The sequence below is a fragment of the Talaromyces stipitatus genome, genomic scaffold, assembly GCF_000003125.1.
Source record: "Talaromyces stipitatus ATCC 10500 scf_1105507295511 genomic scaffold, whole genome shotgun sequence".
Taxonomy (NCBI): Eukaryota; Fungi; Ascomycota; class Eurotiomycetes; order Eurotiales; family Trichocomaceae; genus Talaromyces; species Talaromyces stipitatus.
In genome coordinates, this window is record NW_002990119.1 from 826,698 (window position 1) to 852,598 (window position 25,901).

The following is a 25,901-nucleotide window of genomic DNA, read 5'->3' on the forward strand; positions in this document are numbered from 1 at the left end:
CGTTTCGGGATTTAACCGTCAGAAACGTTGCGACTTGATACTTACATGATTACTACTCTACTTACGCAGTTTACTTATAGTATACACTAATATACATGAAAAATATAACAAAACTAATATAAACACAGGCAAATCTCCGTCTTTCTTCGACGACATCGGCTTTTGCGGTAGATCAATAGATCCAATTATCGGTTCTATTTTGGGACCGTGGCGATTAATCTAGGAGTTAGGGCTATGTCGTGTACCTGGACTAAGAGCTGGATTGACATCTATCTTGGTTTGATAGGTTGCAAGTTGGTAAGTCTTATGCGTGTACCTGAGCTCGGGCTTGGCTGGAAAATGACACTTTTATATCTAATATTCGATGGTTGCGCAGGACAGCAAGAGGATGATGAATGTGGTTATCATTTGTGTATGTACAGTCTGAAAATGTTTCGGGACCTGAGATCGACATATGATCCGAATCATTTAAGATTGCTACTGACTCGGTTATTCATGGGGTGGTGGTGGCATGCGGCGGATGATCTTCTTTGATGTATCAATAAAGAATATGTACGATAGGCACAATATACATCAGAGGAGCATCCGACTACCACTCCGCCTTGACGTCGTAATGCCCATGCTCATTCAAGACCTTCCCTCGATCCCACTCCCTCCCCTCACCCTTCTTAGCCCACTTCACATCCTCGATCCGTCCCTCATCACCCTTCACGCCGCCGCCATTCGTGAAAGCCGGATCTTCTTTCCAACGTTGAACGGTACTTTCATCAAATCCTGCGGCACGTAGACGCTCTTCACCTTTCTGTCGCCAATTCGCTCGGTCTCGGAGTGCTTCCAAGGCCATATTCCAATCTTCATCTTCGTCTTTGGTCATGAGGCCGGCAACGGGACGTCGACGTAATCGCTTCGAAGAAGATATTTCGTCGTTGTCTGATATGTCGACATCGAGTTTGGGATCGTAGTCGCGCGCAAAGTGTGAGTCGATTGTGCTTGTGTTTTGGCGATAGGATCCTCTTCCGCGGGTAGAGATACTTGACGCTTTTTCACGTGCCGAAGCTGGTAATGGGCCGACGATATCGTCTAGTGGATCGGATTCACTTCCCAAACTGTATGCATCTCTGCGCGCATTTGGTAGCGTACTATTGTCACCAGTAGAATGCTCTTCTCGCCGCTCGTAATCCTTATAACTATCTCGGCGCCTTCTGGAATCTGGTGATCTAGATCGAGACAACGATCGGCGAGGAGACTCGCTTCTATCGTCCCGATGGTGTCTGGAAGATCTATGTCGCGATCTTTTCGAGCGTCGGTCATCATCGCGACGTCGGTGGGATCTCGAGGAAGATTGACGATTCCGGTCCGATTCGCTGTCATCGTCATCTTTGTACCGTCGGCGATGTCGTTCGGATCGAGACTTGTGTTCTCTACCCGAAGAGGCATCTACGTGTTCTCTCCTCGACGAGCGCTCCTTGTCTCTGCGATGAGGTGACCGATCCCGATAACGCCTATCCTTGTCACTGCATCGATCTCGATGTGACGGGGGAGACCGCTCCCCGCGCAATTTGCGCATGCGTTCTCGCACATCTTCTTCTTCCTTACGCCTCAATGCCGCGTTATGGGTATCCGTATCTCTAAGAATATTTTTAAGAAAGCGCGTATTGGGCTTCGGAGCTCGGTCGGTCGGTCTGTAGACAAATCATAAGCAAAACGAAACCTCACAGGCCAGAATGACTTGAACCTACCGACGAGGAAGGTAGGCCTTAAGTCCAAGTGCAGAATATTTCAGCGATTTGTCCTTTGCCTCTGAAGCAAGTAGCTGTGCGACATAATCGTCGTTGCTTGTAGGGTCATCGATCATCTCTCCGAGTGGCATGGTGAATGTGATTGAAAAATATGCATGGATAGAAAATGAGTAGTATGCTCATACAAGTAATTGAACTGTATCAAAGCAGTCCTTGACCAAAATATCAGCGCATTTGAGATAATGTGATGTTGTTGAGTCCGAAGTAAGATCAATTTCAAGCTTGACCGGAGATCGATTTGCCATCCGCCTCGAAACAAACAATGCAAACTCTCCGCGATAGGAAATCCGTATTGTTTACTTTCTGCTAGCACGTTCGCGATAGACATGCGAGGCAGTTTTGCGATTCGTTTCGTGATTCTAAAGATCACATTCGCCTACAGACATACTATTCGAGCTGCTCCTATCTGATCTCATAGCTGTGAAAAGGAATTCTAAGACATCAAGTCAATTGACACTCCCAATGGCGCCTCTATCCCCCGCCGAAGCTCTACAAAAAATCCAAGAACTCCAGAACGGACAAGATGCGGAATCGAATATACTCGCAATCCTTCGAATAAGTGAACCGATAACGTCCTCATTAGACGTTGACGGAATACCCAGGTCACCTTCAAAACGCGCTTCGGACGCATCTATAGTCTCTGATGAGAATCCGACGCCAGCTTCATTGGAGGCTGATTTGACACATTATAAGGTTCATTGCTTCTCACTTTCAAGTTTATGAATGTGAAACTGACATGTATATCACGCAGGAACTGTTCTCCAAACTCCGCTTCTCATACCTAGAACAAGTCACAAAAGAGAAATTTCTGCGCGGAATTGTTGGTGATCCGCCACTGGTTGTCGGTCATAATGAGAATGTGGAATTGGAGACGACATTAGCAGAAGTGAAGCAACAGCTACAACAGCGCAAGGAGGAGGTGAGGGTTATGGTGGAAGAGATGGAGAAGACTGGGAGGGAATTGGCTAGGAGTGAGTCTTATAACACACTCTTTTGGCTGAATGTTCTAATTCGAGACTAGGATATAAAAACGCGCAAATCGAAACGACCAAATTATCAGAACTACCTGCAGAAATCGCCCAATTGGAGCAGACAATTGCTTCTTTAAAACAGTCTCAAGCAGCGTATGCAGCAGCCTCGGATACAGGAAACTCTTCCGCTTCCTCATCGCAGAACCTGTCGCTACCGGCGACGTTAAAGCTACTAGCCGAGCGTGAAGCAGAATTGGCTGCTATAGATAGACAAATGGCCTCTTTACAGAATACCTTACCCCGAAAAACGCGCGAGGCAGAGGCTATGGAGAGAGAGCTTAGCGTCTTGGAGCGCCGAAAGTCTGAAGCGATAGGCCAGGCGCGGGAAGCGGAGAGGAAAAAACTCGAAGGAGAGAGTGACGGACTGGAAGAAATGGGACGATGGTATCGGGTTGCGGAGGCTACATTGAAAAAGTTGATTGATGTTGAGAATTGATTCATTCTCTTTGGTGGATATTGTATTATTATGACTCATGACAGGCGCAAGGAGTTTCTGAGGATATGGAGAAGAACTTTGTGAAGTACTATGATCTACAAATCACATATTGAATCTCTGAAAGTGGAGCTACGTTCGTAGCAAGTTCATATTGAATCGTGATCATACAGCATGCTATCCCTTGATGCAATAGAAAACACTCAGAGATCCCATAAAAAGACTTTTTATTGTTATTTGCTAATCCTTTACTCTTCCTCCTCCTCTTCCTCGCCGTCACCACCCTCGGCGGCACGGGCCTTCTTGCGTCGGACACGACCAGGGCGACCGCCACCGAGGGGAGAGGTGAGAGCGAAGTCGATGTGCTTCTGGGAATCGAGACGGACCATGTAGGAGGGGACGTTGACGATCTGCTTTCCGACACTGTACATCTGTTAGTAATTTGCTGCCACATTTTCTGGTTAAAGAATATGTACCGGATGTGACGCTGGCGGATCAGGACACGGGCGTGGTGGATAGACTTGGCGAGACCGAGCTTGTAGACACAGGTCTGGAGACGACGCTCCAAGAAATCCTCAATCTTCAAGGCCAAGACGTAATCGAGCTTCATGCGGGACTCATCGAGCACACCGACACGGACGAGACGACGAATGAGGGCATTTCCTTCGAAGAGACGCTTAGGGTCCTTCTCATCGAGAGTAAGGAGCTCACTAAAACCAATTAGTTGGATACTATACCAGATCGCTGAATCTTGACATACCGAGCAGCACGACGAATCTTGGAAAGGGTGAGCTGGACACGCCAGACCTCACGCTTGTTACGGAGACCGTACTCGCCGACAGTCTTCAATTCGGAGTCACTATCGAGGATATGTTAGGAATGGACAACACGACATAAGCAGAAGCACGCTTCTACTTAGTGGCCGGGAGGTACTGACAGACGAGCCGATTCATATGCTAAAAGACGTCAGTATTTGTGCTTCAAATTTGATTTTGGAGTTTTAATGATTGTAGGTACTCACGTCGACGAGGGACCTTGTAGGTCTTGGAGTAGGAACGCCTGGAAAACGAAACATCATAATCAGAATTGATATCCTGTAATCGCATACACGAATCTATACTCACGGGGCTGGTGCCATGGCTGCTGTGGTGTACTCCCGGTTGTCGCGATGAAGTCGGAATCTTGTAACTTCAATAAAACGGAGTTGGCGGTTTTCTTTTAGATGGAAGTGGAGGACCAGGAATGGACCCACTAAGCGAAGCGAGAGCGTCATGATTGGTGGTAGTAGGGTATGCCCTAACAGGTTCCCCAACACCGCCTAGTGCGCGCACTAAGACGGGAAGCGATGTCTCATCATTGAAAGTTTGCGTAGCGGAGGCACTCTACTGTGTTCAAGTCGACGACAACTTCAACCACCATCCCAGCACACACGACAACACCGCCGAGATGGGTCACTCTCACGGTTTGCGCGCCGGTACTCGGGTATGTCAATCTTTGATTATCAGAAACGCAATTACGAGACGACGAATTGGGAAGTTGGAGGTTATGTGAGGAATAATGAGCTGACGAATGTGTGTTTTGCGAATAGTATGCCTTTTCTCGCGACTTTAAGAAGAAGGGTTCTATCCCTCTTTCCACCTATTTGAAGGAATACCGGTATGGACGATCGAGCTCGAGAAATAATATACAACTACGAACAGGAATTCTGACGACGGAAATACAGGGTCGGTGATATCGTCGACATCAAGTGCAACGGTGCCGTTCAGAAGGGGTCAGTGATTATCCTATTTTCGCATACACAACTTTCTTTTGTGCTCGTGAAAACACATCGATATATGAGAAGGACCGTATACTGAATTCTGGCTTGCAGTTTGCCCTACAAGTACTACCATGGCAAGACCGGTGTCGTCTACAACGTGACCCGTTCCGCCGTCGGCGTCATCGTCTACAAGCGTGTCGGCAACCGCTACCTCGAGAAGCGCCTCAACGTCCGCATCGAGCACGTTTCCCACTCCCGCTCCCGGGAGGAATTCATCAACCGTGTCAAGGAGAATGCCATCAAGAAGCGCCAGGCCAAGGAGCAAGGCATTCACTTGCACTTGAAGAGACAAGCCGTTCAGCCCCGTTCAGCCCACGTCGTTGACTCTTCCGACAACTTCCCCGAGACGATCACTCCTATTCCTTACGACACCCACATTTAACTTATTTATAACATTTGCGGGATTAGTTTGAGGTTTCTCTAGTGGGAAAAAATATCACTTAACGGGGTGTTTTGTTCTTTTTCTTTATGTTTTGTATCTGCCAGAATGGTGGAATTGCATGATGAGCAAAATGGTTCGGGGAACCTTGTTGCACTATGATTGTCTGTGCATAGAATTCCTCAATGAGAAAAAAGAATAATACCAAAATTTCAAGTTCATTTTCTCTATTATTCCGCTGGTTGAACGTTTCACGGTACATGTTCTAAGAATGTCTCGAGACATTATCGAAGTCGATCCAGTCTTCTCGTGGACTGGGTCGTAAACGTACATCGACGCTTCAGCAGAGTACCTTGGAAGATGTTGTTGACTCGAATTCTGATAAAAGAGCTTTTGTATCCACGGATGAAGAACCGTAAAAAGATAAATTGTGCTGAATTCTCTATCAAATCTAAGGATGCCCATAGCAAGGCTTCTTTTCCAGAAAATCATAAGGACGCGATGATCGATCTGATTGGCCGATCTCTTTCCGGGGCCGATGTCTCCGTCTAAAAAAGTTCTCGGGAGTTGGTCCCAGCATCTTACTTGTTCACTCTTCTACGTCTTTGCTTTTATTCTTTTCGTACAAGCTTCTTTATTCCATTCAATGATCAAGACTTGATAATATTTCTCCACGGACATCAAGTCCTTAATACCAAAACCTACCATACTTCACAACAGGTCTACCCACTGGGTATGACCTTTTCAACCACTTCTCATGGCAGCTCTGCGCAGGCGCATCTGCCTAATAAGGTTCATCTAGGAGAAGAAGCAACAGAATCCAGAGAGATGGGAGTCGCCATACCACAGAAAGACGATACACTGAAAGCGAAACCTCTCGCACATTTTATTGCAGGAGGGTATGTTGAGCGCCCGTACTCCCTTTTGTTGCCTTGACTAACACATACTGTTCTCTAGAGTCGGTGGAATGACAGCCGCTACATTGACGAGTCCCCTCGACGTCCTCAAAACCAGATTACAATCTGACTTTTATCAAAGTCAACTACAAGCGTTACGCGCTTCACATCCTGTTCGCCCAGCTCCGCTTTTTATTTCCCTCCCTCGCAGCGCACTTGTACATTTTAAAGAAACGTTTCAAATCCTCCACTCTATATATTCTCATGAAGGTCCTCGAGCTCTGTTCAAAGGCCTAGGACCAAACCTTGTCGGTGTCGTCCCAGCACGTGCTATCAATTTCTATGTTTACGGAAACGGCAAACGCATTCTCAGCAATTATTTTGGCTATCACGATTCAATGACTACTCCATGGAATATTCATCTGGGAGCTGCTGCTATCGCTGGAATAGCTACAGGAACGGCAACAAACCCGATCTGGCTCATTAAGACTCGTTTACAATTGGACAAGTCGAACGCTGAAAGCGGCAAGGGTGGCAGGCAGTATAAGAATAGTTGGGATTGTATCAAACAGACAGTCAGACATGAAGGAATTCGCGGTTTATACAAGGGTCTGTCTGCGTCATATCTCGGTGTGGCCGAGAGTGCGACGCAATGGGTTCTGTATGAGCAAATGAAGTTATACCTGGCTAGACGTGAGGCTGCAAAGCTCGCCGACCCCAAACATGTCCATACAACCTGGGATGACGTTGAACTCTGGGGTGGTCGTATCGCAGCTGCGGGCGCAGCAAAACTATTTGCCGCAGTTGCTACATATCCTCATGAAGTTGTGCGGACACGATTGCGACAAGCTCCTGTTGTTCCGGTGGCAGGTGGGAAAGTGCAGGTCAAATATACTGGCCTAATCCAATGTTTCAAGGTTGTCGCCAAGGAGGAGGGTCTCGCGGGTCTATATGGTGGCTTGACACCGCACTTGTTGCGTGTGGTGCCGTCGGCAGCCATCATGTTTGGAATGCAAGTTACCCAGCTTCATATTTTTACGATTTCAGTGCTAACGTGTTTATAGGTACGAGGTCATTCTACGTCTTTTCGGAACTACTTCTTAAGAGTCAATTCTACGACATTTGGCTTGATTCGCAGTACTTCTTCAGCTTGTATTATATTAATCTATATTTCCTTCTCCCTCTCCTTAGCAGGGATGGGGTCTCCTATTGGTTGACCTGGGTCTACACTTTAGAGTTTCCAGTTTCTACCAGAGATTTCGCAATTTTGCATTACTGCTGGCGCTATACGGGACTGCTCAATTCATCTCCACTAGAGGAATAATGCATTGGGGCGGCTGTCCGTGTTTGTAAGATATGGTGTTGGTGTTTTTCCCTTCGGATATTCCGCTTACAGAGGGATGACTTGGTCCGGGTGAATGTATGTATTTATGAAACTCAGCTACAGCTAAATACATTTTTATAGAATCTTGACTTATTTCTTGGTAAATATTCCTCTGCAGCCAGTGTTTTGACTCTGGGGAGTATTGGAAGCAATGAACCAATTAGAACGGGCGGTGTCCTACCTCATGATATTTATGAATCATGATGTTTGCAAAAAAATATTTTACGGGAATGCCAGCCAAAAATTGCCGTTTCTGGGAGGTACAAAGAAATAGCTTCAGGCTAACGCCGAGCTTTTTCTATATATACTTATCTCCCCCGCTTCCTCCTTTACTTCTTTCCTTTCTTCATCCATCTCACTCATCCTCTGCATCTTACATCTCATCTCACATCTATCAAAACGCAAACAACGTTCCCAGAACCAATCTATCAAGATGCCTGACAACTACTCCTATAAGAGCTCCGGCACCAACAGCCAGGTAAAAACTACCCCACATTCACTGATAAAGCTTACAGCTTTGCTAACCATAAATCAACAGGGCAACCACTACTGCTCTCGCGACTACGGCAGCGGGGCAGCAAACTCCAATTCTTACCACTACTCTAACTCGTCAGTATTTATACCTGCCTACCTGCATCATGGGGATGAGATATTGGAGACTGAAGAAACTGACATGTGTGGACTATTGTATATAGGGATGGCTCGTATTACTACAGCAACCCCAATGGTAGCACCTACTACAATAGCGGTAACGGCTATTCCAGTTACACTGCTCCTAGTGGCGGAAATGGTGGCAGCAGTGGAAAGAAATAAATTGTTCAACATGAAATGTGGTATTGGAGGATATGAGAGTTCTTGAATGAGTCTTCTGGTGGAGGATGGTTTGTGCGGAATAGGGGATACCACTTGTATGGGATTGCGCATGGTGAATGGTGATAGTTGTGGCTCATTGCTTAGTGAACTTTGAAATGGAATTCGAGTCTTATTGACATGATCGTAATGCTTTATTCCAGATGATACCGAGGTGCCCGAATCAGCTCGGATTACAGTATGTGCCGACCGGTCAAGGCTGACTTTAAAGTACCAGCTAGAAACTGCCCCTTGGCAGCAGTAAAGCCTTCTGCTTGCAAGAATGTACCAACGAGCCATGTTTCTACAAACATTTTGAGTTATTCCCAAGTCGGTTCAGGGGTTTAGATGCGCCTGACTAGGAAATTGTGCCCCTATAATGCTAGTCATGGCGGCCCACGTGTTCTGTTTAGCATGCTTCTTGGTGAAAATATTTCATTGTTACCATCTAACAGATCCAGTATCAAGTAGAGCCAAACATGTAACAATGTATCGCTATTTAGTTTGGAATATTAGAAAGTTTAGCAAGGGGCTCTCCAAGAGTTTACCAGTGTTTAGAATGAATAAGTAACGCTTTTTTATTAGATGCCAAATGACTCCCCCGATGCCCATACCAACTCATGTTAGGCTTGTAAATGAGAGGGACATAAGTGACTATTGTGTCGTACCAGCTCATTACGCGCTCTTCCAAGTCTCCCTCTACAGCACGCCATTGATATCCCGGTAATCCCATAAGCTCCGTAAGAAACAAATTCTGCCATCTCGCACATATTATAAATAGCGAGATATTTTCAGAGTCTTTTGGAAGTCTTGGGTGCGGAAGAGGAGGTGAGGTGTAGTGTCTTCTAGTCCAAGGTGTAATTGCCGCTGACCGTCCCAAATACAGGGGCGAATGTGATCTAAGCGTAGCGAACAGGATTATCAATTTGGTATTCTCTGGAAGGATCATCATCTTCTCACATTCCCCAATATAAATACCTATGTAGAGAGTTCCTGGTATGAATGCCCGAGAAATGTTGCTGCCATTGTCTAGCCATCGTATCCCCGGAGGGCTTTGATTTCGGTTCCTCGAATTTCTAGTGTACAGTCTCTTTGAGAACCGGCGCAAATGTGGAAAAAGACTTCTTGATATAGAACATAGAACTTGCGGGCCTCGTTTGAAAGCCGCATACGAAAGGTGAAAGGTGTCCAGCCCAAAAACTCATGAAGTGCAGATGGTATGTAATTTATCTCTGCATTTTAATCTAACCAATGATCAGGTCCAAGCTTCCAGTTTATGCCCTTATCAAGTCACAGTATTCATAAAAGTTGGGTTGATCCATGAATAGATCATTGTGAATTATCTGAATATTCCAGTGAATGAATAGTTTCCAGAGTGCTCGTTCAAACCGGTGTCTCTCGACCCATGATGGAGACCACCATGCGACAGGATCGATGTAGATTCCAGGCCAGAATTTTATATACTTTTGGTTAGGTTCGTCCTTCAAGGAAAAATTTCCATGGATATTTTGCAACAGAGTCACGAAACGGATATGGAAGAGGTTCTCGATTCGGTAAGCCGTGAGCAATAGGCAGCGAGGTCCCGGCGTATTAGCTGGAAATGCATACAACGAGGAGTGGTTAGCACATCCTCAGGGAGAGGCTTGAATCTGGCCAAAAATGAGTCGAAGCCCATTGGCGCTGATGGACACATATTGGGGCCGACGCCGACGCCGATGCCCATAGAGCCCATGATACTTACCATGAGAGCTAAATGATTGAGATATCGAGTAACCCTTGCGGAAGCAATAATCTGTATCTCAAAATATGTCACTTGTAGTCATTGTGCTACGCTAGGATACCAAGAGAGTTAGTAAATTTACCTATCTGTAGACCCCCTTGCACTATTACTAACACGCGAGGACTCCAGTACTCGCAAAATGTTCGAGCTGTGAGTACACGCCTCTATCTCGCTTTATAGCGTATATTGACCTGACTTTTAGGATTGCGTGAAGAAAATTGAGTTAGCGATAATCTCGACTCATGACTATATGCGCTGAGGCTTCTGATATTGACTCTAATATCCTTCGGTAGAAGCCTGAAAACCACAAAGAAACGAGTATCATATTTTTGAGAGTGGCCGGACATGAGGCTTACTTCGATATAATTAATGTAGGCTGTTGGTGCTGAGATCTGTTAAAGGAGCTCCACGTTCACTACCACAGCGCAGGTATTAATGGTCATCTCAAGCTGGTGAGAATGGAAAAGGGGGTACAATCTCTTTACATGATCTTTTATTATTGCTCCTAGGTGAGAAGTGACTAATGAAACATTGAATCCAACATACATGATGCAGAAGAAAAAACTCCTTGTAAGTCTAACTCTATTGCAGTACGATATACACCCGTGGACTCTGACCATGATCTGGGAATTCGCGATTTCAGAGTTCGAATACGGTTCAACACGAAACGCATATGTCCGGAACAACCCTAAGTACTAGATACTGTAGTTCATTCACGGGGAAAGCCGCTCAAGTTGGATAAATACAGGTATCCATGGATGTATCCTGCTAAATCTCCCAGACAAATTGCCCGAGACTTGTTTCTTAGGTCTAAAGACTATATGAATCTACTGGGTACAGGTTCCACACTCTTCTCTTTCTTCTTCTTCAAACACTTTCACCGTCCTCCCTTTCGTCCTCTCCAACCGGCCCACGCTCTGATTACCATATTGGACACATAACATAACTACTTACTCAAGAAACGCAAATCAATCAATCAATCAATCAAAGATGACTAACAATAACTCTGACAGTATCCCTAGCACTTGCAAACAGGTTAGCAAATGATGGGATATTCCTCTTCCTGAGCAGCTTATCCATACCTATGAATCTGCTAACCAATCCCAGCCTTGAGAGAGAGCTACTTTCATGATACTGGCAGTCATGCAGTCAGCTACAAAACCAACTCCCAGTCTTACCATTACCCCAAATCGTTAGTGATATTCCTCTCACGCTTGATCTGGACCCACAAGGAATCTGACCTCGACACGACGCCTGTATATAGGAGCGGCTCTAAGTGCTCAACTGGTTATGCTAGCAATACTTTTTCTGGCAGGGATAATGGAGGAAATACTGGGAAGCAGTAAACCATCACATTTTGATCAAATGAATCAAGCGTTAGCTGCTCATTGGATGCTGTACGCCATACTATATTGATCATGGGTATTGATGGAATGATGTCTTAAGTGGTTAGTGCAATCTGGAGATCAATACGAGAACGTGGCGAAGCGGGGTACCCTTCTCAATGGTTAAGGATTTGTCCATGGCAGCAACCACACCCATTGAAGCGATTCGTGCATTAGGGGCAACATATGTATAATGACCGGGGCAATAGTGTATCTTCCTCATTATACCATATTTAGCTCCAAATTAGCACTTCCCAGCCAGTCACTAGTCGATGTCGTTAGTCAACTAGCAAGCCAGGCCCCTGCTAATAAGCAAGAATGGCCGGCTAAGTGAAACTCCTCGAATTTTTACTGCCCTTACATTTACAGTCGTCATACCATGTTTACCTCGGTAGATGAGAGAGATATTTTGATATACAGGATGGGTCCTGACCACCTGACAGGGTTGGAATAAATAACTTCAGCGTACTAATATCTGTTTTAACAAATATGCCGATGCTAATCCCATCTAAGTTTATGGTTGTACAGCTTCATTGTATCCATGGATATCCATGCACTTGGTGTTCAATTTAGAGGGAATCTTGCGCTATAGGAACCCGCTATAGGAACCCGCTTTGAGTCCACAGGCATTTTTAGACTGCCTAACACTTTCAAGTGCGTAGAAATCAGAAAATCAATCGAAATAATTGAACCTGAGCTGTTGGGTCGCGATAAGTCCAGCTCTCTGGACCCTTATCAACAGTGTGAGACCCACCATGTAAGCTTAGATAAGGGAAGTATGGACCCACATATAGAGGATCCAAGGTTTGATGGTGGAAGCAAGGCTTGGACGTTGATCTCGAATTTAATCAAACTTGACAAATGTTGCTAGCAAAGAATCTACCATATAATGGAAGAAAGAGCCGTCAATCTTCAAACGTCCTCAACCAATAAGGTACAATTTCTGGTTCGCCGTGTCTCAAAAGAGGCAAACCATTCCCCTGGTTGAACTTCCCGTGGAGTCGTGGACCTACCTTCAGGCTAAGTAATAACTGGTAAATGAACTTAATCTAGAGAGCCTCACCGGCGGAGATAGATTGATGGGAGTAACTAATTTTGGCTTAGTGGGTGCTTGGCCTTCATGCAATGAAGCGGCAATGAACAATCTGTGAGAGCTGTCGTCTACCTAGGTACATGTAAAACTATAAGAAGGACTGCTTGTATTTCATTTTCCATCTTTCGTTTCTCTACCATGAACGTGTTTTTCCTTTGTAGTTCCTTTGAACTCGTGCGATAAGCAACACCTTCCATACTTATACTATCCCTCCGAGTTCTATCACATCAATCACTTGTTCATACTCGAACACCTACTTCAAGTGTACTCAAAATACAATGAACCAAGCAATGTCGGATCAGTCTCAGACTGAAGGTCATGTGTGGAATCGGTCCGTCATCTTTTTCTTCTCTTTCACCTGAGACATGCCGGCCCCGACAATACTGTTGACCGACACATCGACCTTCATTTGAATATATGTCTTGCTTCACGATACTATTGCTGACCAAATCACAGGTCCAGCTTCTGCTGCACCAAGGGCAACAGCAGCCCAGATCCCCAGTCCGACTTGAAGTATTTGGGAAGCTGGGCTGCTTCTTACCACCACCAGAGTGTTGATATCGCTTTTAGCGGCTCTGATATGCATTACACCGCTCATCAGAGGGCCCTCCAGCCTGGCGAGTCCGAAGCACCGCCACCGTATCCCACCGAGACCGACGATCATAAGCCTTTGGAACATTACATCCAGCAAAGCGTTCGAGACGAGCCATGGAACTCGTTCACTGCCCAACAACACTAGTCTTGGACAGGGGTTGTACAACCCTTGTCCTAAGTTCATGTCAGTGTCTGAATAGGGGTACGTCTATTATCATATTTCCAAGGAAGGTGGATCGCTAGTGACTTTAGTGTCTGACTTGGCCTTAGGTTTGAATATTTATTGGATAGGATGTGACGATTGGTCTAGGGAATATGTGCCTGAGCAGTCTTTTACCGACTTTTTGTTTATGCTTGATGTCCACCCACTACCTGGTAGTCAAAATTTCTTCTATAGACAGAGAACTGCACTTATCATGTTTTACTGTTATTTTACTCGGCTTTCTTGTCTTGGATCTGATTGCTCTAAGGTGCCTAACAGCGGGTTACATGACAGGAGTCATTCAATATAGATGAATATATTACTTTTGCCACGTTTACGCAAATCATACAGCTATGCAGAGGCCCACCAGACTATAGACTTAGTCTAAACGCATTTCTACCTTACCTAGGTAATGGAAAATTGGAGATCAGCCGCGACAAAGTTTGAATAGATCGGCATGCTAGAACATGACTTGCATAAACTCAATGCTTCTAGAAGAGGTCCCTACATGACTTCTTCATAACGACCCGGTTCCATGTCATGCGAGTCGGGAACTCTAAACACTTGCATTCTATTTACTGCAAACGCAACGATAACAATGCCATTATTCCCCAACCTGCGCAGCCCGCGATTGAAAAAGAGTCAGCCCTGGCCCAAATTGTATTCTTGAAACAGGCCAAAACCCAGCCTTGTCGGCTTAACTGACCAGTCGTCAAGTGCCGATCCTCGTCTCGTGTGCGTACACCGCTCTTTCTAAGTATGTAGTAGCTACGAATGATAGTTGATAGTCACTACTAAGTAGCCAATCCAAGCTGGCGGATAGCCGAAATAAAACTGATAGCAGATTTAGAATTAATGAACTAACTTTTGCCTTAGTTAAGGGTCCATCGGTGGGCGGTTTTATTCGTTCACTGGGTCGCTGGATCGCCCTAATTCTGACAGTAGATATCCGTCCCGCTGCACACTGTGATGGTGTGCGTTGTGCTAGTGGTTCGAATCCGAAATATACGGTTGACGTTACTGGTGCTTGAATAAGGAAATTGCTCAGATGCATGTTATAGTGACCGAGCTGGCTATTATGTTGTCAACTAATCCAGAAACAGAAAGCACACAAATTGACTGCTGTATAAGGCTGGCACGGTTTCGGCAGGATTTGTCACCGAGGAGGTGAGCGAGCATATTGCCATTTATCTCGGTATTACTATCTTGGCAGTGCTGCTATAATGAGATAGCTTGCTACAAAATATTCTAGAAGCAATTCGGAGGAATCGTCCTGTCTTCCGTCCCGACATCTAGAGGTCGGGAGTATGTTAGGGCTAGGGTTGCTATGCTATTACCACGCACCTTGCGCATTTTAGTCCTTCTAGATCTACAGCAAGTGGTCCCAAAATCGCTGCGTTGGTTTTGATTCAGTTTCCCATCTCCTCGCAGTGTTTTTGCCTTGATGAGCACCACTTTGATTCGTACCAACACTACCAGGTTCATTCAGAAAACTAGCTACTAGCTTAGTAGGCATGGGAGACTCACGCTACTTTAGCCCAGTGCAGCAGTGCTGGTGTTTTCCTCACCTTTATAAGCTTGATGCTATTCCCGTTTGTGATTTCATGGGCCGTAGTGATTCTTTTTCTCCTATTTTCCTTGGCCGTTAAGCCTTAGTACCTCCTTAAGCTATCTCTATCAGCGTGGTTGTCTTGTGAAGCTTGTGGCGATTAGAATGCCTTCTGCTCTGTTAGCAATTTTAATAGCTTTCTCTCCATCATGTCCACATCCTATCTGCAGCCGATCTATCCAAGCTGACACCACATACATATTGATGGTTTCTATTTTATCTATTACCTCTCTTCCTAGTGTCTATGCTATACTTTGTAGTAGAGAGAAAAACCTCCAAGTTAATGTGACCCTCAGCTTCGTCAGCGGGGTCGTTCTCGGAATGAGCGAATATTTGCTTCAGCTTCTACCACTGCCATCGCGACTGTCCGAAAGGTTCCTGTGACTGCTATATCCCCTATCTTCTGCACTCTGTTTCATGATGAATGGTAGTAGTAGTAGTAGTAGTAGTAGTAGTAACTTCATTACGCGGAAGCATCGAGCCTAAAGGGCTCCAATACGCTATTTACTGTCCATTACATACATTGTGGTCATGGTCTCGTTTTCGAAAGGAAAAGCTGTACCAGCTGCAAAAACCCATTTAGCCTATACATTATATCTTGAACGTTCCTTCTTGTCATCATGATCATCTTCTCCAAAAGCAATAACCTATCCCTCTGAGAGACAGGACTCCCCACGTGTCCATTCTCGGCGTAGTTTCGTAAACCTCTTCCCTTAGTAGCTGATAAATACTTGAAATATGCCTCAGTTGCCCATGATTACAATGTTGATATACGATGGATTGCGCTTTTAAAGACTCTTATTATATACCCTGCTGCTGTCCTAGATCCCCATGTTAAGACTGAGCTTTTGAAGATTTATCTCAGAGACAATGCTGCTGATGTGATTAATAATTTATGAGCTCATTTTAATAAGCTATTTCCCGGACCAGATTCTACTTTTCCTTCCAATTGCCAGAACTCCACCTCTTCATCTTTAATGCCTACAATTCATTTTGTAGGCCGCACCCATGCTCTATAAGTTAAATTAAATCAACAACGCATGCTCAGGGAAATACAAAGAAGGCACTATTTGACCTTTGTAACTTCTGAAATTAATAAGATAAATGACTAGCCCGATTCCCCTCCAATTCAAGAGCCTGTACCTAATAATATGACAGGATATCACCTAGTTCACGTAGACGCCTGCCTGGGTGCCATAGTGGGACTAGCCCGTTCTAGGCGAGGTGTTGATATCAACCCTCGACCTCACCACTTAGCTAGAGCACATATGACATCTTCTATGGCCTCATCATAATATGACCACAGAACAGGACATTAAATAGCTCATAGCATGGTGGGGGACAAATTGATTTAAATATCCACGAATGGCTAAGATTGCTTGTCAATATCTCTCTATCCCTGCATGAGAGGTCAGTGTAGAGCGTCTTATTTTTTTTCTCGTAGCCGCGATCTCCTAGGTTTACGCCGATATGCCCTTCATCCAGTGACTATTAAGATGCTAGCAGTATTAAAATCTTTCCTCAAGATAACAAGTGTTGGCTTGAAGCTATAGAGCAAATTCAGGAAGGGGTCTTGGAAGATGATATTGATTTAGGAGTTATAGTCATGCAAAGTGATTAATAAGTCCTATATTTAGCATAGATCTACCGTTATCATTGTGTTAGATAGCTATTAAATAGATATAAATACGCTGATTTAGACGTTACATAGCATCACAAATTATGAGTACCAATTGGTCTAACCAATGATAGCGCTTCTATTACTATTATATAAGAAATATATTAGTTAACAGGATTGCAGGACTTGGGATTTTTCTTTACGACGCGAGAATTAATCATGATTAAATAATAATCTTTGGCGTGCCCTAAACTGTATATACACATACACGTAGCACAAGGCTGTCACAGTCACGCTTGACAACCTTGGAAGCCACAACCGCCAGTCGTGGGTCCTCGTCAGGATCACAGTACGGGGTTTGTCGTTTTGAATTGATGATACCGTGTACGTGTACGCCATACAATATTCGAGCAGGGTGCGCGCTCCAAAAGGGTGGATTTACACCGTATTTCGGGCCCAGGTAACTGATCCTTGACTTTACCTAGTGCCTGACGTCGTTCGATCAAGGATAGATGTAAACTAGTGCTAGCATGATGAAACTACCACTCGCATAGTTCAGTCTTTGACTCGTACAAATGCAGTGTAATGTCTCATTTAATCATGTATAAGTTCATTCTTACAGTCCCAGAGTGTACGTGTAATCATTTCGGCTAGCAGTATGCTTATGGCTGACTCTCAGTTCTAATCTTGATGTATCTTGTAATAAACGAAAGGAAATAAGTTCTTATGGAATGACCAATGGTAAATTCCCAGATTCAGACCTGGAGAGAGCGTGATCGTGACGCTTTTAACGAACCATAGCCACGCCATCAACACTGGAATTGCACTGTAATTGCCATAAGTAATCAAGCAAGGCTGCCAAACTCCGAGACTTCTCTAGAATAGCCATGACTTACAATGCATACCGTTCGACCAAAAACGGAGCCCATTAAGGTGTTGGTAATTTACGTGGTTTTTGTAGGCCATGTCCGACTGCCAGTAAATGCGCCAATCTCAAACACCCGAAAGTCGTGAGGCTAGAGTAGTGGTCAAGCCACACAATGATGCTTCGTTGAATGGTAACAAATAAACGGTAATGCGTTGTTCTTGGCTTAGTCAATATAGAAATTTCAAGATGCCTCAGTCCCGTCAGTCTTCTGATATTGCATTGCCTATTCATACCTAGGTAACTACGCCTGGGTAGATACTTTGGACAAACTATAAAATTTTTCATTGGACTGGCCTTCTCAGGCAAAATATTCTCGTTGTATGCTGGTAACTCTCAGTTCGTGCTGTCAACTGTCGTTCCATGTTTGTAAGTGTCTGCCCGGGCCATCTCGTTGCTTTTTCCTGTAACTCCCAATGTAGTAATCATTGATCTTCAACATTATTCGATCTGAAAGGACAGAACCAAAAACAGTAAATAATCCATAGATAAATTCTGAGGTTTCCCAGGGTTTAATATAAGAGCTCTCTCTCTCTCTCTCTCTCTCTCTCTCTTATACACGAATCACTTACTTCGCCTGACTTTACGTTTCTCGAGCACTACTTGCTATATTCACTCACCATAACAGTATTTTGACATACAATTTAAGCACAAGTAGTCTGGTTTCTTGTTGACTCGTGGATACTTGAAGTCTTGTTCTTCAAAATGCCGGCAACAGAAGATACTAGCACCGACTGCTATATATGGGGCCAGTCAGTCTCTCCTTCAGTCTGACTGTCCGATTTTTCTTGTTCTTCACAGTTCTCTGTCATGGAAATGACTCATGTGTTTCTTTTTTTCCCCCTCGTATTCTGCGATATTTGGTTTCCAGGTGCTGATGCTAATTCTACATCCAGATCCGATAACGGTCCCATCACAGATGGTCAGAATCAGCCGACGGAAACTCAAGCGGCCGACCTGCAGAATATTGGAGCTTGTATCATGTCTGATCCCGCAATGTACGAAGGCGAAATACTTATCGATGATCTTGGCGCGCACGCTGCACAAGAACGCCACAAACCTCAGCCGATGGAAGATGCCATCAGTCAAGGCGTCAACCATTAGACTGCATTCATGACGCCCAAAACCTATCCAATACAAGATCACCGAGAGAAATCCTAAAGAATTTTACCAATCCGCCTCTTCTGGCCGAACATCAATCGATGGATTGGATGTGGTAGAATTTATGGCTTGTTAGCAACATCTGGGTTGAAGCTCCCAAGCTAAAATCCCTGGTCGACAAAATAAGGCTTATTTATAGACTCTTCTGAGTGATCTTGTATATTTCCTTTCGTTTGTAGCCGCTAATTAGATTGGAGTTAGGGTTATTTCATAATGTAGTTTCCAACCTTGGAAGTCGGCATTTGGCGCATCTGCTGTCCTTGCTTTGGTGTTTTCTAAACCCCGCTGTTTGAGTAAAACAGTTTCTACCGAGACGGTGGATGATAATTATCACTTCCATCATCCTTTTGAGGTGGGAGAATGACAAGGCCAAGTTCTTAGTCCCGAAACCAAGGGGAAGGTGGCATGATGGAACGCAACAAGATCACCACAGAACTCAACGGACTGAGTACACTGTAACACGAGAGAGACTCTGATATATGCGTCCCAACGACTTTTTCTTTGGTACGTAATCAAACCTACGTATTCTCTTAGGAAGCGGGGTACACTTCGCAACCGCACACCGACAAGGCTGTAACTACATAAGTCAGTAACCTATCAAACCCATTGAAAAAAGACTTCCATGCTACTGCAGCTATCGATCTGGGAATTCCTGAAACATGAGGGATAAACAGCCTCGTACTAGAGACAGGAAAAGCAGTCAATTCGGCATATAGATAGTTGAAGCCCTGTGGCTTTGACGATGGGGAAAAGCCAGTGGCCAGCTGAGAAATTCCGGACGGAGACAAGAACAGATGTCGATGAAACTGGCACGTGAATATCAGAGAATGAAGTGAGGTCTAGAAAGCGCCTTTCAAACCAGAAAACTTTAAATATAGGATGTAACAATGAAAACAAAAACACGAAAAAAGAGATATCCCTGTGCGATTCGCTTCTTTGCTGTGTATTCGAGCTTACTAAGCCCAGGGCAGTCGGTATCAAAATCGACGAGCCAACCACGTTCAAATGCATTAGGAATTGTAATACAAGCTTGTTTCACCATGTCTTAGACGAGGGCTCTCTCGAGACCTTTTTGTTCCATTGCCAGCTTGGTTGAGTGGAGGTAATCTGGGCTCCATGGATGTTTCTATCAGGCTGTACCATGTTTGGTAGAACAGTACCCCCTGGTACCGGTTAGGGAAGTGGATAACAACAGAGTAATCACAGTCGGAGACTTTTTCTAGAAGCTACTAGAGTATCCGTTCATAGCAACCGAAACGTCGGAAATATCCTGGACTTTAACGAACTATAATACGGGATATATACTCTGCTGCGAAAGACCTCGCCTCACGTTGCTCTCCTAGCTTCCGAAAAGGGATCAGATACTCATGGGAGGGTAACAAGAGCGTGACATGAGAATTTAACTTCTGTGGTGAATGAATCGAAACGCCACCAGTCCAGTTTCCAAGTAACTACTTGTAATTGTAGCTAAGATCTCAGCAATTGAGCATAATTAGTGGGCAATTAGTAATAAGGGCAATTCTTTCTATTTTCGCAAGAGCATTCCCCAACGTACTCCGTCTTGTTAACCTATATGCTGCTTTTGGCGGTCTGTACCATACCTACTTTCCTGCAGTTCAATTTGGAATAAAACTAAGTAAGTGGTAATACAATGTATCTGCTGAGCGTCACTTAAGTTCAGATTTGGGTTGAGGTTTGAGTCTTGAGAAAAATATGTTTCTGGATGTTAGGTCTCATGGTCTTGAGGCCCTAACTCCCGAAAATTTCCTAACATAGTAATTATTCAACATTCAGATTGAGATGATGTCGCAACTGATTCATACAACAAAACAGTGCTATAAATGGAAAAAGTATACAATAAATATTAGCAGGCCGTTCTCCATTATTGCAATGTGACAACATCGTTGGCCTCGGAAATTGAAGCAGCGAATAATGCGCGTCCACCTGAGATGTCTTGTCCATTGAGGTTTGCGTGGAACAAAATTTTCGTGCCATCTGTGGAGAAATCAGCACCCCCGGGAGCGCTCAATGAGCCATCGTTGCTGGTACCTGTTCCAGTAACTAGCAGGGGGGCGTAAGGAGCGGATTGCTTGGTCCAAGGACCAGTAATCGACGTCGCATAGGCGTATGAAGTGTCATAGTACTCAGTGTTATACCAGTTTGAAGAGAAACTGAGATAAAAAATGCCATTGGAGAGAAGCAAACTGGGGGCCTCGATCAAAGGTCCATCGAGATCGGAGCGGTCGATGAGTTGGACCGGGTCGCCAGTTGGAGTTGTTCCATCTGACTCCAATTTCTGGAGCATGATAGGGGTAGAATGTGTTGTACCATCGCCATCAAGGCTGTTTCCATCGACCTTGTATACGACATATATCGTGCCGTCGCTGTCAATAAATCCGTTAGCGTCAATGGCACCTCCTTGGTCCAGTGGGCAGGCTAGAACGCTATCAACCGGGGCATAAGGGCCTTCCGGTGAGGTTGCGGTTGCAGCACCAACGCAGTGCTTGCCCGAGTCGCTCGCCGCTGCTGCTGAAAAGTACATGACATAGCTTCCATCACCCTGTTTGATAACAACAAACAACAGTAAGTAATCCAACCAAGATCTTCATATAAACTTGAATCTTGGGTTTGGACGTACCAAGACCAGGACATCGGGTGCCCAAACGGTTGGAGAAGAAGCTACCCATGAAGGGAATGGCCCTGGTAGAGCATCTGTGCCGGAAAGCAGCGTCCAGGTATTGAAATCGGGCGAAGTAGCGACCTGAGCATTAACACCGTTGCCGCTTGTACCAAATGCATAGTATCCACTGGAAGTTTCTATGAGACTGGGATCGGGAAAGTCGCTGTTGAGAGCCAAAAATGGCTCGGCCATAGCGATGCCGACGAGGGCGAAAGCTGAGTAGGGAAGAAAGCTGCGACTCATGGCCTCAGTCCAGAGATTATTGTCCTAAAGCTCTGTGCACAGACTGAATTAGGGTTATGGTTGTTAGAGATTTTGTCCACGGGTACATACAGACCATGCGATGGAAAGGAAGCTGAACCGGTTTATATAGCCACTAATGGATCATCCTAGAAATAACACCTTTTAGACGTATCATATTGTGATGCAGGTGAGATTTGTGAATGGGCCCAAATTGCGCAGCTACCGGATGTTACGCTGATTCTGACCAAAAAGCAAGATGACCCATGCAGATAATGACTCGAAATAGTACTCGATGATAGATAGGAACTTGAGCCAAGCAACCATCCATCTTTCCCACATCCACTATGTAAGATTTAAGTATTCCTTAAGGTTACTTTGACCCTTACGGCGCTGGTGAATGCCTAGGCTCACACCCACATGCAGAGCTGCAAGAAGTTCAGGGCTCTCAAAGCATCGAAGCGCGTGATGGAGAAGAATGAAAATCCCAAAAGGATAGGTATTTGACTTCTTTTCTTTTCACTTACCAACATTCATTATGCGGCTTCGCATTGTGATCGAATGATTAAGCTTGATTTTTAGTGGTTGATTGGGGCTCACTACATACGTGGGAACCTGCCCCCTAAGTTCGGCCCCATCTCAGCTTGATCTCAAATGCAATGGATCGTGGCTGAGTACCGATGAAGGCAGCCAGTTTTAACGCGTATAATTGGCTGAGGAGCGCAACCCACCAATTAATGGGAATACTTTGATGTGCATATTTCTTTAGACCTATTGTAGTTGTGGTAAAGCACCTAAAAGTCGTTGACAGGCCGAATCTTCCGGCCCAGAGGCTTGTTTCGTGGCGTTCTCGATTGCAACCGCCAACGGTAAAAGACATTAATTGTGTTTGATATATTGACTGGGGCGTTTCTAATCGACCTAGGCCAGCTAGTATTGAGGTTAAAGCAATTGCTATTTCAGAATTCATCGCATAACAATATGGTGATTATCAGCAATTCGGAAGCGAAATCTAGAAATCTTGCTGGGATAAACTCAGGAAGATTCAGCGGCTAGCTTCTCCGAACTGTTGAAATCTAAGAGGCTTTGGTAGTGATCAGCGCTGTGGATGCAAGGGGGCATTCTTAGCAGTGTTTTAGGCTCTTTAGGTGGCTTCGCTAGCCCTAACGGCACCTGGGAGCCTTTCCTCAAAAAAGTATCCAGTTCAGTCATCAAGATGCGACGTTGTACGGACCTGATCTTTACATTTATAGGTCATCAGCAGAAAAGTGAGCAATTTATTCTTACTTTGATTTTTCTCATCTTGGTGGATGCATTTTGAGTAACCTAATCATGCACTTGTTCGCCATTACAATCGAGGCCTGCAAAGTGTGGTAGTACAAAGGATGTTGGTCGAGGACTAAGCGCTCTCACTTCCTAATATATAAACTAAGGATTGGACAAATCTTGCTTCAGATGACCCCTGTCGAAGGACTTTGGGAGTCAAAAAAAAATACTGGTGAACCGTAGCATTTCATGGTTTGATATCTAAGCAGCCTTCCATTTCGATAGGAGTAAATACTAAATACGTAGGAGTAATTTGGTTCTTAACTAGAGCCAAAATAGGATGTAATATGGGTGAAACGAGCTCACTTCGACTGCCTCGGATTTAGCGACCGAATTCTTAAACGGTCAATACGTATCTAGGGACGTCCGTCGTCCAGGGGCCGTAAGCCTAAAATAGCGCTTAATGGTAGCTAATCTGTGAGAACCAGCCGACCCACACTGTTTACCACTGTCCATTCATTGCCAGCATTTCATCAGGATCATATAATTCGCAATATGTGCTCAGAAGCAGCTGGTATTAAGAATTCTCTTCAGCGTCTATAGGATCAGCGGTGTGAATTGGATTTACAAGGTTACATTTGTGTTGACCTCTTGGCCCATAGAAGTAGTACCTTAGTTAGGTAGTCATGCCATAGATTCTAAAGCGCGCAGAAATTCACAATTTTGAGCTTCTGCGAGCAATGTCTTGCATGGAGGACGGGGAGTTGTGCTTTGAATTAAATAATTCGTTACCTATTAGCTAACTCAACTCTAGGGATGCAATATGTTATTTCTATGTACCTATATACATGAGATACCGCAGCTCTCGCTCCATATATACTATGACTTCTAGCGATTGGAGACATGATATGGAAATGCGCATCACTGGCTATCAGCAAAGGCCGCGAAACAAGAATTGGTCTCATCTGCCGCACTCCAACCAACGCACTTGTAACAACTCAACAACCCCTTCGGATCATATTTATTCTTGATCGCCAACAATGAGGCATAGTTCTCTGCTCCCCACCAGGCCTCTTGCCAATCACCGGTGAATGGACTTGCTTCATTCTGATAGGCCCCTCCACCTGGTGTGAGCTGTTCGACAAGACTCGTCAAATTGTTCAACTTGGCTACTGCTGCCTGTCGTTGGGATAGAGTACTATTCCATGCCCATGAAGCACCTGCACCTAACTCCCAAAGCGCCTCTCGCCAAGCGGGAGTTGCGGAAGTCGAGTTGGTCGTGTAATTGTATAATACTGGGCCGACAACTGGAATGTATGGGCTCGATCCTTGAGCGTGGATTGCCTGTATGTACTGCATCAACTGCGAGCGGCCGGTCTCGGTCTCAAATAGTGATTGTGGGATTAAGCGGCTTCCTGCAATATGAACATTGCCGACACCGAGCTCATTGGCGCCGACGTATTTCAGATAGAAAGGATAGTAAGATGGGTACTCCTCGAAGACGACAGAGCCGTTGTTCGCCTCGGCAAAAGCTACAGCAGGTGCCATGGATTCCTTTGCCTCGTCCAAAGTCAGCAGCGGGTTGACGTCGATGAGGCTGCTCGGGGTAATGTGACCACCCCAGCCTTGCTGACTCCACGTCAGGGAATTGTTGACCATGATCTCGAACCAAGGCGTGAAAGTCGTCGCCGTAGCTGGGATGGTGATGGCTGCCACGACTAGCGGTATCAAAGGCTCAACGCGATGGCTAGTTTCAAGCACGACGCCGAAGCTACCACCGCCGCCTCCGCGGAGGGCCCAGAAGAGATCCTGGTTCTGACATGCATTAGCTGTGCGGTAAACACCATCTGGCGTGACGATTTTGAATTCGAGTACGCGATCAATCCCAAGGCCGTAGACAGGGGACAATACGGAATGACCGCCTGCTTGCACCCATCCGCCGGATACACCGACGGTCGCAGCGTATGCGCCGATAAATGTCATGTCATGTTGTTCGGCAAATGCGAATGCCTGGTCCATGTTCACGCCAGCGCCAGCGGTAATGGCATTGTTGGTCTCACTTGCAGGACACCCTTCGGGAACAAATGCGTTGTTGTAGCTGAGCTGTTGCATGCTACGCATCCATAGCAATAGGCGGTCCACTCCACTGCTGCGAGTCAGATAATCATGTCCACTATTTTTGATCGCAATTTTCGTTCCCGTGCAATTGGCGAACTCGAACGCAGCAATAACATCCTCGGGACTGCGGACTTCCAGATATACGGGCGGAATCATTCCCTGGTTGCATACAGCTCCATTCGCAAAAGCAAGGGGATCGGTAGGTTTGGTATTATCCAGCAGACACTGATTTAAGGGAACAGACGAACACATCTCGTCCTGATTGTTCATCCATGCATTGGGGAGATTGGCGCGGTAATTCGCCGACGTGTAGTTGGCCTGGATAGCTGCGCATGCTGCTTCATCTGGCTTGACTGAAGTACCATTATAATTCGAAAAGCACGGCAGTGGTAACGGAGTAATGTATCTCAGCGCACCCGAGGTCGTTTTGTTGAGCAACTGCCATTTCGAATAGCTCGACGAGGCGTAACTCCAGTCACTGCAGAGAGTCACCACCGCTACCGCCACCAGTTTATAAAGCCCGAAGGGATTTGGTCCTGAAGGAGCCATGGAATTCGACAGGGATTGCTCGTGGCGTCGTCAGAAATCCCTGTTATAATTTTGTTTTCTTCAGTCGCTCTCCAATGGACAGCTTTAGAAG

The 25,901-nt window shown here is 45.2% G+C and overlaps 8 protein-coding genes across 8 annotated transcripts, besides 3 other annotated features; 4 read left to right on the forward strand and 4 right to left on the reverse strand.

The window, feature by feature from the left end:
• Positions 1-371: 371 nt before the first annotated feature.
• On the reverse strand, positions 372-2,000 carry TSTA_100090 (uncharacterized protein). The gene is made up of 2 exons (XM_002485956.1): positions 1,740-2,000; positions 372-1,682 (listed from the first exon to the last, which is right to left on the reverse strand). Exons 1-2 carry the CDS (start codon positions 1,868-1,870, stop codon positions 590-592), a joined length of 1,224 nt encoding a protein of 407 aa, XP_002486001.1. The 5' UTR covers positions 1,871-2,000; the 3' UTR covers positions 372-589.
• A 125-nt stretch (positions 2,001-2,125) lies between these two features.
• TSTA_100100 (uncharacterized protein) lies at positions 2,126-3,683 on the forward strand. The gene is made up of 3 exons (XM_002485957.1): positions 2,126-2,492; positions 2,551-2,770; positions 2,821-3,683. Exons 1-3 carry the CDS (start codon positions 2,262-2,264, stop codon positions 3,264-3,266), a joined length of 897 nt encoding a protein of 298 aa, XP_002486002.1. The 5' UTR covers positions 2,126-2,261; the 3' UTR covers positions 3,267-3,683.
• TSTA_100110 (40S ribosomal protein S9) lies at positions 2,821-4,430 on the reverse strand. The gene is made up of 6 exons (XM_002485958.1): positions 4,388-4,430; positions 4,285-4,322; positions 4,201-4,219; positions 4,024-4,122; positions 3,740-3,973; positions 2,821-3,686 (listed from the first exon to the last, which is right to left on the reverse strand). Exons 1-6 carry the CDS (start codon positions 4,399-4,401, stop codon positions 3,512-3,514), a joined length of 579 nt encoding a protein of 192 aa, XP_002486003.1. The 5' UTR covers positions 4,402-4,430; the 3' UTR covers positions 2,821-3,511.
• A 226-nt stretch (positions 4,431-4,656) lies between these two features.
• Positions 4,657-5,689, forward strand: TSTA_100120 (60S ribosomal protein L21). The gene is made up of 4 exons (XM_002485959.1): positions 4,657-4,745; positions 4,852-4,919; positions 4,987-5,034; positions 5,134-5,689. Exons 1-4 carry the CDS (start codon positions 4,710-4,712, stop codon positions 5,462-5,464), a joined length of 483 nt encoding a protein of 160 aa, XP_002486004.1. The 5' UTR covers positions 4,657-4,709; the 3' UTR covers positions 5,465-5,689.
• A 507-nt stretch (positions 5,690-6,196) lies between these two features.
• On the forward strand, positions 6,197-7,828 carry TSTA_100130 (mitochondrial carrier protein (Rim2), putative; the record flags this gene model as incomplete). Its single annotated transcript, XM_002485960.1, has 3 exons — positions 6,197-6,360; positions 6,419-7,369; positions 7,422-7,828. The coding sequence occupies 3 exons, from the start codon at positions 6,197-6,199 to the stop codon at positions 7,459-7,461; spliced, it is 1,155 nt and encodes a 384-aa protein (XP_002486005.1). The 3' UTR covers positions 7,462-7,828.
• Positions 7,829-8,093: 265 nt separating this feature from the next.
• TSTA_100140 (uncharacterized protein) lies at positions 8,094-8,736 on the forward strand. The gene is made up of 3 exons (XM_002485961.1): positions 8,094-8,219; positions 8,280-8,350; positions 8,437-8,736. Exons 1-3 carry the CDS (start codon positions 8,175-8,177, stop codon positions 8,552-8,554), a joined length of 234 nt encoding a protein of 77 aa, XP_002486006.1. The 5' UTR covers positions 8,094-8,174; the 3' UTR covers positions 8,555-8,736.
• Positions 8,737-11,336: 2,600 nt separating this feature from the next.
• Positions 11,337-11,358: a microsatellite.
• Positions 11,359-15,680: 4,322 nt separating this feature from the next.
• Positions 15,681-15,710: a microsatellite.
• A 2,610-nt stretch (positions 15,711-18,320) lies between these two features.
• Positions 18,321-18,350: a microsatellite.
• Positions 18,351-20,839: 2,489 nt separating this feature from the next.
• On the reverse strand, positions 20,840-22,053 carry TSTA_100150 (endo xylanase, putative; the record flags this gene model as incomplete). The annotated part of the gene is made up of 3 exons (XM_002485962.1): positions 21,975-22,053; positions 21,596-21,912; positions 20,840-21,517 (listed from the first exon to the last, which is right to left on the reverse strand). Exons 2-3 carry the CDS (start codon positions 21,878-21,880, stop codon positions 20,840-20,842), a joined length of 963 nt encoding a protein of 320 aa, XP_002486007.1. The 5' UTR covers positions 21,881-21,912; positions 21,975-22,053.
• Positions 22,054-23,953: 1,900 nt separating this feature from the next.
• TSTA_100160 (isoamyl alcohol oxidase, putative) lies at positions 23,954-25,810 on the reverse strand (the record flags this gene model as incomplete). The annotated part of the gene is made up of 2 exons (XM_002485963.1): positions 23,954-25,614; positions 25,678-25,810. 2 exons carry the CDS (start codon positions 25,808-25,810, stop codon positions 24,065-24,067), a joined length of 1,683 nt encoding a protein of 560 aa, XP_002486008.1. The 3' UTR covers positions 23,954-24,064.
• Positions 25,811-25,901: the final 91 nt, after the last annotated feature.

What these genes read in the sequence shown, in the direction of transcription:
- TSTA_100090 (XM_002485956.1), bottom strand. Translation starts at nt 1,870, where the DNA reads ATGCCACTCGGAGAGATGATCGATGACCCTACAAGCAACGACGATTAT. An exon ending in AAGGCCTACCTTCCTCGTCG is followed by an intron (nt 1,683 to 1,739) that starts GTAGGTTCAAGT and finishes ATTTGTCTACAG; the next exon opens with ACCGACCGACCGAGCTCCGA.
- TSTA_100100 (XM_002485957.1), top strand. Translation starts at nt 2,262, where the DNA reads ATGGCGCCTCTATCCCCCGCCGAAGCTCTACAAAAAATCCAAGAACTC. An exon ending in CTGATTTGACACATTATAAG is followed by an intron (nt 2,493 to 2,550) that starts GTTCATTGCTTC and finishes TATATCACGCAG; the next exon opens with GAACTGTTCTCCAAACTCCG. An exon ending in TGGGAGGGAATTGGCTAGGA is followed by an intron (nt 2,771 to 2,820) that starts GTGAGTCTTATA and finishes ATTCGAGACTAG; the next exon opens with GATATAAAAACGCGCAAATC.
- TSTA_100140 (XM_002485961.1), top strand. Translation starts at nt 8,175, where the DNA reads ATGCCTGACAACTACTCCTATAAGAGCTCCGGCACCAACAGCCAG. An exon ending in GCTCCGGCACCAACAGCCAG is followed by an intron (nt 8,220 to 8,279) that starts GTAAAAACTACC and finishes ATAAATCAACAG; the next exon opens with GGCAACCACTACTGCTCTCG. An exon ending in TCTTACCACTACTCTAACTC is followed by an intron (nt 8,351 to 8,436) that starts GTCAGTATTTAT and finishes TATTGTATATAG; the next exon opens with GGATGGCTCGTATTACTACA.
- TSTA_100110 (XM_002485958.1), bottom strand. An exon ending in AAGATTCGTCGTGCTGCTCG is followed by an intron (nt 3,974 to 4,023) that starts GTATGTCAAGAT and finishes AATTGGTTTTAG; the next exon opens with TGAGCTCCTTACTCTCGATG. An exon ending in ATCCGCCAGCGTCACATCCG is followed by an intron (nt 3,687 to 3,739) that starts GTACATATTCTT and finishes ACAGATGTACAG; the next exon opens with TGTCGGAAAGCAGATCGTCA.
- TSTA_100120 (XM_002485959.1), top strand. Translation starts at nt 4,710, where the DNA reads ATGGGTCACTCTCACGGTTTGCGCGCCGGTACTCGG. An exon ending in GTTTGCGCGCCGGTACTCGG is followed by an intron (nt 4,746 to 4,851) that starts GTATGTCAATCT and finishes TTTTGCGAATAG; the next exon opens with TATGCCTTTTCTCGCGACTT. An exon ending in ACCTATTTGAAGGAATACCG is followed by an intron (nt 4,920 to 4,986) that starts GTATGGACGATC and finishes ACGGAAATACAG; the next exon opens with GGTCGGTGATATCGTCGACA.